Below are 12,005 nucleotides of genomic sequence, written 5' to 3' on the forward strand. Positions count from 1 at the left end.
CTAACACCCGTTTTCTTTTAACTGGGCTTGCAAAGAGAATGAAAGTGGAAGTTTTGGAAGGAGAAGGCTTTGGAAGGTTGTTTCAAACAACCAAAAAGCGGTTGCGTGTTGTACATATCAGCCTAACTTTTCAGATGTTTTTAGCAATGAACAAGGAGGTGAGTGCATCTTAAAGCAATTATTCAAACAATATCTGGTCACCCTCATCCAGAGCGCACAAAATCTTTTTTGGTCTCTTGTGGTTGTTTCTGTTACCACCACTGCTGTTTTGATTGGTTCTTTGGTGTGTGAGTCACAAGCCATCTTTTTTTAATTTACCTCTGTAACTTACTCTGCTTGTGCAGTCTTCATTGGTTTTAAACTTAGATTGCCTAGGCTGCTGGCTGTAGTGACAGAGCAAATTATTTTGTGTTGTTCAACTTGTCAGTTCTCTAACATACACCCAAATAAATACAACTTACACTGTTTTTACAAACCACTGTGAAAATGATGATTCTGATAACAATTATTAGCTAAAGAATTTCAAGACCGACTATCTCCCAAACCAATAAGAACTTACACAGCCCTGCCCTTCCCAGCAAAGATCATCATGGTTAAACCTTTACGTCACTGCTCGTTTCAAACTGAGCTTTAAAATCATCTCTTAAAATAACCTGTTGGAAAACTACACTAATTGTCCCTCTTCCTTGACATTCAGATTTACAGAAAAAGAGGGCAAAGGCACTCCATCACAGTAATTTCTCAGTCACCTGGAACTCTCATTCCCATGACTAAGTGAAAGTTGACCCAATAGCTAAATAGTGTACAACACACCATAAATCCAGCCATCCCGACTAATGCCTGATTGCATATTTAAATTTCCTCCCTGTTTCTCTACTGTTCCCTTCAATCTTGGCTGATCGTGGCAGGGGAAAGAGGTATGTGACTAAACCGAGCAAAGCGGCCACCTGCTGTCATCCTCTGTGCATGCCCCTCCAGTACCATGTCTTCTAACGGGACTCTACCCGGTGCTCCTGCTTCCTCACACTGACCTCAGGAATGTAACAGCAACTTCCAATGGACTGCTTGTGACATGGGTGGCCCTCCACGCAGGGTAAATGTGGGGTGATTCTCTTGTGCGTGCATGAAGCGATTGATACAGTTACGACGACTGCAGTTACATCCTGATACACGCCTCCCACCTGCCTTGATTCTGTCCTTAGCCTGTGGTAGTTTTCTATGTCCGTCTGTATTCACCTTTTACTACGGCAAGTGAGTACTGGGCTTAGCTCGTCGGAGTGATACTAATCTTCCTCTACAGCTGTCTGTATGTGAGTCATATATACAGTATTTATATATAGAGAGAGTGTCACAGAATAACGAATCCCCTGAAAATCCTCTGGGAATTGGGGTGCGACCCCGTGAGGAGGGTGCCGCTGACCATTTGGCACCCTGCCACTGCACGGCCGATGTAAGCAGGGAGCCAAACCAGCACCTCCAACCGCACATACCTAGGACTAACTTCCAGACACATGAAACTAAGTTGGGTTAGGATTTTTTTCTACTCTTTTGTACAGTTGAGGCTTTTGAGGTTCAAGAGCCGCAAGTGTGTTCTTCTGGGTGTCCGGTGTAGTCTCTGAGGGCTGCCAGGGCTCTGGCCTGTCCTAGAGTGAGAGCTTGAGGCCTTGCCCAAGTCCATACACTTTTGAAGACATGGATAAAAAGAAGACGGGTTTTCCCAGTCACAGTTGTGCTTTTAAGCGGATAAAAGAAGAAGGAAAACAACAGATATACTCAGTTTACAATCAAGTTATTATGTGAGGCCACTACAGGTGAAGAAAAATTACATGTTTGCCTAAACGTCTCAAAAGAAGCACCAGAGGAAAACTATTCCCAAGAAGATATTTTTTACCTTTCCAAAGGGTCCTTTTGCACTAAGGATTAATCATTGTCCTGCACGGCCCCAGTAACAGTGCCCGCAACTGTTTTAGTCTCATGTATTCAGACCTTACCCAAGGTAAACAAGCTAGACGTAATTTTAATTTTGTTCTCATTACCTCTTTAGAAACCAGTGATGAAAACTTTAGTATACTCAGCAGTTTCAGGTAGTAATTTTATTTCAGATAAATGTATAGGGTTATTTCCCAAGTTAGTCATTTGCTCATCATGAAACCTTGTTACTTATCTGAAACCTACACGCTGAAGGTCTGAAGTGAGCCCCTCCGGGCTTTATGAGGAGCAGCGAGGCAGGAAGTGCGGGGTGCAGCGTGGGAGGGAGCCCATGAGCCAGAGAAGCTCGGGTCTGAGTTCCAGCTTCACCTCCTCCCTCCTCCATGACCTTGAGCTGGTTACTCGCTTCCTGGATGCCGTCCCTCAGAGATAGCAGAGGGTGGCGTTATGGGGCTGGAAGGCCACGTGAAGCTGAGCATCTGGCATTTTGCCTGGCACGTAGCAAGGCCTCAACAAAACTCAGTTGATGTGGCACTGGGAGAAAATTCTTAAGGAAGCAAAGTATGACAGATCTGGTGATAAGAAGGACCAAGTTCTGTGGACAGTACCGGATGAACGAGAATGGACAGAAGGTGTCAGAGGAAGAAGGACTGCTCTCATGGTGGAGTGGTCCTGAACCACACACCCGCCTGCTCGCAGCTGGCACTCGCAGACCGCAGCCCCAGAAGAGGTCCTGGCAATGCCAGCCCAGGGCTCACCTCCGCTCCCTTGCTTGACACCTTCCAGAGCAGGCTGAGCACTAGGAGCTCCCAGGGGACTCCAGTACACAGCCTGCGTGGAGAGAAACAGGACTCCCGCAGCCAAAGTAGAATTTACTCTGTAGCCCTGCGGGTGGAGTTTCCCTTCAAAATAGGATGAAGAAGATTTTTTCTACGATCTATATACTCTGGGGGCTCAGTAAACTCTAAAAAAAATCACTCGGATCTAAGCGCAGATCTTAACTTTGAGGCGACATTGTTGGTTGGTACCACACAAACAAAAGTGACAAGCAGACTTACCTTTCCTTGCAAAGAAAGGAAGAAATAATAATAATCTTTAAAGCCATGATTAATTCCTGTACAGTACAATTAAATGTCCCCAAAGAAAAGACTGTCACCAGCCAATAATACCTGATACTATAGGCAATGCAGTACATGGTAACAATTGTCACATTTCTCTTTTACTTGCAACTTAATTCTGTTTTAAGAGCCTGATCTATTCACATGCACATGAATTATGCCTTTATGTATCGTTGCTGCCCCTTCCCAATCTCTCTCTATGTATACGTATGTATATGTATATATGTATTGTGGTACACAGAGGGGTACATATATACATGTTAGTTTGTGTGCAAAATATAGTGTGTTCAGTGTGGTGAGCTGTACCCTAAAGCACACAACTTTGTCTTTAAATAACAAAAAGCACTGGGTAAGTATGCAGAAGCTAATGTGTAACTCCTTATCATCTTTGGAAAAGGTTTATTGAGACTTTAGGTACCCACGACCATTGTGAATTACCTCGTCTATAAAAATAGCATTCACCTTTAGGAGCAAGCATAAATTAAATATGTTTATATATATGTCCTACCCAGCCCGGCCAGTCACACAAACTCTGTTCGTGTAACTGGGTCTACACCGTGGCTTTTTGGTTATTACTGCCTCGCTAGAATCTTTCTCCTTCTCAGAGAATCAGATTTGATTTTAAGGCTCTGAAAAGAATTACCTTTGATAGCCAGAAATAGCTCAGTTTTCACTTCTACACGCCCCAAATTTGAACTCTCTTGGTTCACCAGAATTCTGAATTCATCCACCAGGTCCCATACTGGTAACGCCTAACGCAGAAATGAAAGAGCTACCAACCTATCTGATGATTATTATTGCAGGGACTGTACGTACTTACTCAGCAATACATTAAATTACAACAAGGGACCAAATTCTCTACAGATGGTAGATGTGGTGCTTCTTAAGGTCTCTGGTTTATGACTTTTAAATTAAAAAGCTGGTAAGAACCAGATCTGAAGTTGGACTAAGAAATTTTTAATTTCAGACATTTGTGGTTGGCTTTTGTTTTGGTTTGTTTTTTTCCCATCATCCTAGAGCAAAATCACGTCTGGGAGAGTGGCACAGTCTTCCCAGTAACTGTTTTCCGGGACTCATCCTGAAGATAGGAAGTTAATCCTTTAATTCAAGACTAAGAACTAGCCGGGCGTAATGATGCAGGCCTATAATCCTAGTACTCAGGAGGCTGAGGCAGGAGGGTTACTACAAATTCAAGGTCAGCCTGGGCTACATAGTGAGTTCAAGGCTAGCCTGGACTGCATAGTGAGACCCTGTCTCAAAAAAACCAAAAAGAACAGGAAAAAAAAAAAAAAAGGAGGGAATAAGTACTACCCAACATTTAATGTGCTCCTGTGACTTCTACAAATATCCTGCATCAGGGCTGACAAGATTCAGCCTCCCACATAGGGCTAGGGGTGGGAGTGGGACTCCAATAAATTCCAGTAATCAAATTGTCTCTACCTGAAAGGCAAAGAGCCGAGAAAGCTCTGGGGGTCGGGATGGAGGAGTTCTTTCTCTGCTGGATTTAACCAAGGAGGCAGTGGATGAAGCCCCCGGCCCCAGGGTGGTAAATCTACAATAAAACCTCACTGGTTCAGACCCAAATACACTTTGCTTGCAGATAATTTAACTGCAGAGAGAGCTTTTCTAATTTTTTTAAATAACTCTGACATGATCTCAACTCTTTCTTGAAATCCAAAAGGTTCTTCACACACATTAGAGGCATCGAGTATTTTTTTCCAACCCAAAACCTATGACATTAAGTCTTCTCTCTTTTAACTTCAATTTGTAAGTCAACTTAGCTACAGCTATCAGTATTAAAAAGTTTACCCACATGTGATTCAGACACAGACTCACCACTGTGACATTATGAACACTACGAATACTCTTCAGTTTGGGTTCCCCTTAAGGACTGCATTCAGAGCAGTAAAATGATACCTCTTTTCAGAAAGCTCAACAATTTAGGCTTTTTTTGTTGACAGACCAGCGTTTCTAGCTTCCCTTTACTCTGAATCAGTGAGGTTTTACTGTAAATTAAAATGGAAGCAGCAGGTGTCTATTTCCAGCCAAGCAGACCTTGCAGAATGGTCCATGACTTGATTTTTTCCATTTAATTTGCAAACCAGCCACATGTTGATAAAGGAGAAGTAAGTAAAGTGAAATCTCATGAAAGAAGAGAGGTGGACCCTATTCTGCCTCCTAGTGGCTGTTAGAATACCCCTTCGATAACTAGATCACAGAAGAGCTTGGCCATTGAACAAACCCTTTCATTTATGGAATTATTTCCATAGTCATCTTTCATGTTTCCAAATGCCTTCCCATCACGTTTTGGTGAATGCTCCGGAAAGCGTTTCCAATGTAAATACTTCACAGCATTGAATGGGGAGGTGGGGGACAAGAAGAGGCTGGCAGTTTGTTTTTATTTTACTGCTCTCTTTGAAATCAGCAAACAGGGCCTGTTGACACCGCCACTCATTCTGCATGCTCCCTGCCAGAAATGATTAGTCGACATGCATGCCTGCCTTGGAACTGCATTCACATCTGGCCCAGTCTGATGTGAATGTCGCCCCTGAGACCGTGCACAATGATTTTTAAGGGCTCACGTGCATGCAAATGAGTTACTTCACTGATATTTTTTGGTTTTCAATGTACATATGTGTCCAACCCCCAGCAACGTAAGTCCTGATCTTACTCGGTGTCTCCTAGCCTAAGCCTGACCTCTCCTCCAGAGTGGACGTAAGCCCAAAGCTCCTTTGCAGAAAGAGATTTCACCTCAAAAGTTCTGTGGCGACTGCAACAATGGCTTCCCCTGACTTAGTGTGAAGTAGAAGTAAGGTTCCCACTGTGTAGGGAGACGTGAGTCCCTGAGTTTGTGTAAGACCAGAGACAGTCAAGCCCCAGCTACGTAGCTACAAGTGAACAATAATCGCAAATTTTCAAGTTAGACCAGCAGAAAACCCATAAACACAGTGAAGAAACTCCCAAATTCCAATACCTTAGAGCAAGAACTAGCCCACAGTAATGATACAGAGCATGACTCAAAACCTACTGAGTTATTGTAAATTGAACAGAAGTTCCACATCTGTCATTTCTGCAGCTGCATCCTCTGACCTACAAGTCAGAAAAAAGCTCTCTGTGGCAGGCCTGGAATCATGAAGAGCCCCATCTTGGGCTCAGAGTCCCATCTGTACCCAGAATGCTGTTCTCTTTACAATAAAATGGCCCAACCCCGCTGGATGCCCAACCCGTCCGAACAGTGAGGGCTGCAGCTCGTGTCCCATGTCCGGGGAAGAAGCTCATTACCTCTTTCTCTGCTGTTTTTCTGCCAAATTTCAAAGGCCTTTGCGTGGTGGTCAGACTTAATGGTGGAGCATGCAGAGACGTTCCTGTCACTCTTTGCGGTGGACATGGACGCAGCCCTAGAGGTGCAGCCCCCAGACACCTGGGACAGTTTTCCAGTGTTTCAGCTGCTGAATGATTTTCTGCGTACCGACTGTATGTATCATCTTTGAATGCGAACTTTCTTACATAGTCTGCAGATAAACATAGTGCTAAGAGATCTTTGCTCTGAGAAGACCGCAGGTCGGATAGAGTTCTTCAAAGTTATGTTATTAGCAAACACACGTTCCCACAGGCACCCAAATCTCACAGCTGATGGGTGTTCCCGCGGAGAGTGCTCTGCTGCAGGGAAGCCCTCTCCTGACTAGACAGGAGAACCCAAGCGCAGCGTGAGAAGAGCGGTCCGGCCCGTTCCTTGTATTATATTTGCACTGGAACAAACTAGTTAGCTTAACCTCTTCACAGTTTATAAGTTTTATCAGAAGATGCTTTCTACATGAAAAACAGTTTCTAGCTGGGCCACACTGCAAGCATTTCTTCCTGCTTTATAGCAACAGTAGCCATAAAGTAGACCCTCCCAGGAAGAGCAATGAAGGAGGAGAACGAGGAGAGAATGTTCCCTCTTCCCGCTAACTTAATGAGAGGGAAAGAAGTGGATACAAAGAAAACATAAACAATGGTGTGGATTGTTGTTTTTTGCAAAGAGCATGATTGTTTTTCCTTCTAGAAAAGTGAAGTAAAAGGGTAAAGTGTTCTTTTTTTAATATAATTTAAAAAAACAATAAAAGTGATACACGATTTCAAAACAAGATGGTAGGAAATTAGCGATGGTTGTTATACTGCATATTGTTATCTTCAAAGTAGTTGCTCAGATTACCAGATATAGGCATGTAAGATTGACAAACATTGTGAAAGGGAAAGAAATTGCTCAAAAGGGTAAAGTGTTTTTAATTCCATTCCCCTTGCAAACAAAATTTAACACGAGCTTCAGTGTCGTTCATGTTCTTTTCTTCTTGTTTTTTTGGCTTCCTTCAAGGCAGGGTATTGAACACTGAAATCAATCATCTCTTTGTGTGCGTTGTATTTAATCCATAGATAAAGCAACTATGGGTTCTGACCAAGCCTTTGCTTATCTGTTCTAGATAATTTGCGCAACGGAAAATTTCACAAGCACCTGCAAGACCTGTTTGCCCCACTTGTTGTTAGATATGTGGATTTGATGGAGTCCTCAATTGCACAATCCATTCACAGGGGCTTTGAGCGGGAGTCATGGGAACCAGTCAAGTAAGGACCCCTCTTTTGATACTATCGGAATTTGGGTACAGATGGCCGGAGAGTCATGCAGATATGGATTAATGGTGTGACATGATTTTCACTGTTAATATGGACAGAGAGCACACACCATACATATTTCCTACCGCGGTGCTCAGACCTTCTTTGACCGGATGCAGCAGGGAGCAGTGAGAAATGGTTCCTAAAGTGTAACCTTTGTTTTCCTGCAGAACACAAATAAGAATTAACAGAGATAAGCCTGACTGATACTGTGTCTTTTAAACAAACCGTAATATTCTCAGGAAATATTTCCTATAGTATGTTCCGTAGGGTTTTCGGGAAGGTCAACAAACTTTTTCTATAAAAAGCCAGATAGTAAACACTTAGGCTTTTTTAAGTCACATAATCTGTCTTAACTATTTCATTCTACATTGTGGCAAGAAAAAGTTATGGACAGTATGTAAACAAACAAGTGTAGCTGTGTTTCAGTAAAATTTTATTTGCAAAACAGGGCTGCGTTTGCCACTCCTGGGTCTAAGCCTTTCTAACATAATTTCAAAGAAAAGGACTCTCAGGGCCTAGTGTGTTTCGGAAATGCTGCATACCCCACCCTTCCACCCACTCCCTTGTCTGGATATTAGCACATTTGGAAGCTGAGAAGCTAGTAATATAGAATCTTGTTAGCCCTGGGTTTCCTAGATGCAGCTGACTACAGTAGGCATGTGTTTTTGGGTTATCTCCTGCAGGTCAAGTCACGGGAATTTCTGAGAGCTGCGAGTTTGTTAATTTCCACAACTGCGTGGCAGAGCTTAGGGCCCATTTCAGAGTGTTTGGCAGATTCAGTGGCAGCCTCATCCCCAGCTCAGCCAAGGGACCTGAGCTTAGGGCTGCCAGAGCGGGGTCTCAGATTCCTTTCTCTGGAACATGTAGAGTCTTTCAGTGTGGTCGGAGAGCTCTAGGAAAGCCTAGCATTCGTTTTGTCCTGCTCCATTATTCTGTCCACCCTAGCCCCTTAAGAAAATCATTCTGTTCTCTCTCCTCATTTGCATCTTTGGGATATAGCAACCAATGCAAGCAAATGAGGAGAAGCACCAGCGAGTTTTAAGAACACATATTCAGAAGGCTGTTCCTCAATTTGGAAGCCTTGACTTGTGCCCTATTTTTAAGTAGTTTTATGACTCAAGAGCCTCCCTCTAATAGTAGATGTGTACCTTTCTCTGCCTTCTCTGTAACTGAGCCACAAGAGATTTGCCTTGCCCTGCTAAGAGAAGGTTAATAGATAGTAGCTCTTTATTTTCAAGTACTAAGAAGTCTAAATTTTAGTTTATTTTGCTCAGGTTTATAATGGCCTGTTGTTGACTTTTAACTTTTGAGTATAGAACCAGGTCCCATAATGAAGGGCTCCATCTCTTATTAACTACTCACGGTAATCAAATCAGTCGTGCTTTGGAGAATAGCTTTGAAAAGGAAAAGATATAAATGAGTAATATTCACATTTTGAAATAGCAGTGGTCTTGAAATAGCATTTACTTCCTTGAGTTTAAATGCGGAAGGTACTACTGCCAACACACATGGGAAAGAAATGATTGCTACCCTTCACTATTCCTGGAAAAGCCCTAGATTTAGGGTTTGCTTTTCCCTTTACCAGCCAGAAGGCAGGGTTTTAATCTCTTTGAACTTGTTTGCTCATCTGCAAAACTGGTTTTTGAAAAAGTCCCTACCCAGGATCTGAGAATTGTCATGAAGATCTGTGATAATGTCATGAAAGTCATTTTATAATCTGTTAAATTTTTCAGAAGCCAAACATATGACTGCTATTCCTTTGGAAGCATTAAATATTCTTAGTACTATCAGAAGTAAAGATAGAATCAAAATCATTTTCACAATTGGAAGACATAGTCTGGGAATGTTTTGTTGGGGGGATTTTTACTGATGAAAAGAAACTGAACTTATGGACCTCTTCAATTAGAAAGATCTACATTTTTATAAAGGAATAAGAGCTGTGAAAATCACCTGGAAATTATGTACATGTGTCTGTTTTTTAAATAAGTCTGTGCAAACTGTGCATAACTGTACCGTGAGTTAGTGAGTCTGACTGTGTTTTTCAGTTTGTACTGAATCTTACATGCCTGTTGGGAGTAGGTAGAGAGTTTTGAAATGGCCAACTCAAACCTAAGCTAACTTAGAGTTAAGTCCCACATATTTTAGCTGATTTGTAAGTGGAGTGGGGATGCTGTGAGACAGCTTTGGAGAAAGACACTGCGTGGAAGATACAAAAAAGCGTTTGGGGACGTGCATGTGTGCTAAGAGGAATACACCTTCTTGTGACTCCTGCCACATAAAGAAAACCCAACCAAATACAGACTTTCCTCTGTCAGCATCCTTGGGAGAATGTTGGTAAAGAAGCAGAACTTCATCTTTTTCCTTAGATTTTTGTCCAAGTAAAGAACAACCATTTTGGCATCTTTTTCACGCTCACCCAAAAACAAGAATCCGACTTAGGTAAATTTAGTTCACTAATTTTTTTTTTTTTTTCAATTTTTGCCACATTATCCTCCAACACACACACACACACACACACACACACACACACACATGGCCTTTCTCTCAAACAACTGTTGTCTGCAAATAGTTCTGTTTTCCCGTTTTTCAGGTGTCATGAATGTAGGCACCTGATTACAGGTAAAATGAGAAGTGCAACGTAAAGCTTGCTTCAAAATAACTGGGACTGAAAATGTTAAAGAAAAACAGCATTCTGACAAGAAAATGCTACCCATGTGCTGAGTTTGATAAAAATAGAATGAAAAGGATTACTTATCTTTCAGATTTCCTTATTTCACAATATGACCCTGGAGGAGAATACAGAGATACAATCTTTGGGCTTGATACAATACTATTGGTTCAATGGGTAGAAGAGCTAAACCCTGTGGCTGTCTTCCTCTTGAGGGAAGCCTTCCATCTCTGAGGAGAGAGGAGGGGCTGTGCTTCCATTGCTGTTGAGCCAACTGCAGCCATGGTTGGAGTCTTTGTACATCACTGGAAAATGTCAGTGTATGGCTGGTAGCACATACAAGATACCCAGTGTCTCAGAGACAAGTCCGAGTGGGCCATGACATCCGCAGCCCACAGTACTGTCAGGGGCATTCATCGGCATAGGTCGTGGACCACCACCCAAGTTGGGCAGGTTATCTGCAACCTTCGTGGGACCCCGGAGTATGAGTTTCCGGTCCCCACAAGCAAGGGGACAACATTCCCACCTGCTGTTTTCTGTCAGCTCCTTGTCAATAACTCATAACGGCCTTGAAGATAGAAGTTCTAGAACGTGTCTAACCCAGTCCTGCTGGGTCAGTGTCTTCCCCTAACCCCAGGGCCCTTTTCCTGACAGATGGTCACTTGGTCTCCCATGAAAATCTCCAGGTACAGGGAATCCTTGGCTTCATAATCACCCCTTCTAGGCTAGGATGGCCCTACCAGGTGACAATAAATGCTGCTTCTTGACAAATGCACCCTGTGAAATCCAGCTTCATCACTTCCCTCTTTTCTTCTTCTTTTTTCTTTTTTTCTTCTCATTTCAGCTGGGAATTGAACCCAGGGCCTTGTATATGCTAGTACACTCTATCGCTGAGCCACAGCCTCAGAGCTCATTTCCAAAAATGCATTTTATTCCCCTGTGCCAGAGTGGTGCATATGCAAGTGTTTTTATTTGTTTTTTTTTGTTTTGTTTTGTTTTGGTTTGGTTTTTTTCTGGTACTGAGAATCGAACTCATGACCTTGCGCTTGCCAGGCAGGCACTGTGCCCCTGAGCTAAATCCCCAGCCCCTATGCAAGTGTTTTTAAAATAATATCCTTTTCCAGATTGCCAAGGATGTGAATAACTGGATGATAATAAACATCTGACCAGAGACACTGAGCAATACTGTAGCTGTCCAGTGTGAAATAGACAGGCATTAGACTTGTGATCAGAACTCCTGACTCTGCTCATAACTGGTCAGATGCCCTTATTCCACAAGGTTTTCTGGATTAAGATCTTCTCTCAGTTGACCATTCTGAGACTCAAACTCCTCCCTCATAAAGCAAGGACCTTGGCTAGCCAGAGCTTTCCAGTGCTAACGGTCCCAGAAATGAGACTCTTCCTATCCATCCTCATACACCCATCTGGTCACCATTGCCTGGATGACCACCTCTCGCCTGGAATGGCCCCAGGCTTAGCAGATATACAAGATACAGGGTGCAGGGTAAGGACATAGTAGGAGAACTATGGAGATTAGAAAGTGAAAGAGATACCTTTCCCTGATTAGGACTTCGAGCTCATTGGGTCTGAACAACTTGCACATAAGAATGGCTTATTTACCAGTATACCCATGCATA

At 42.8% G+C, this 12,005-nt stretch overlaps 1 protein-coding gene across 1 annotated transcript in view; it reads left to right on the top strand.

Annotated features, from left to right (window-relative positions):
• The window catches only part of Cadps (Ca++-dependent secretion activator), a 454,713-nt gene that overhangs the window by 347,956 nt on the left and 94,752 nt on the right, over positions 1 to 12,005 (top strand). The window contains exons 24-26 of the mRNA XM_013506934.1: positions 5,153 to 5,173; positions 6,365 to 6,521; positions 7,508 to 7,649. Coding sequence (XP_013362388.1) covers positions 5,153 to 5,173; positions 6,365 to 6,521; positions 7,508 to 7,649 — 320 coding nt within the window. The remainder of the gene's footprint in view (positions 1 to 5,152; positions 5,174 to 6,364; positions 6,522 to 7,507; positions 7,650 to 12,005) is intronic.

The sequence above is a fragment of the Chinchilla lanigera genome, unplaced genomic scaffold (genome assembly GCF_000276665.1).
Source record: "Chinchilla lanigera isolate Chin_1 unplaced genomic scaffold, ChiLan1.0 scaffold00116, whole genome shotgun sequence".
NCBI classification, from domain to species: domain Eukaryota; kingdom Metazoa; phylum Chordata; class Mammalia; order Rodentia; family Chinchillidae; genus Chinchilla; species Chinchilla lanigera.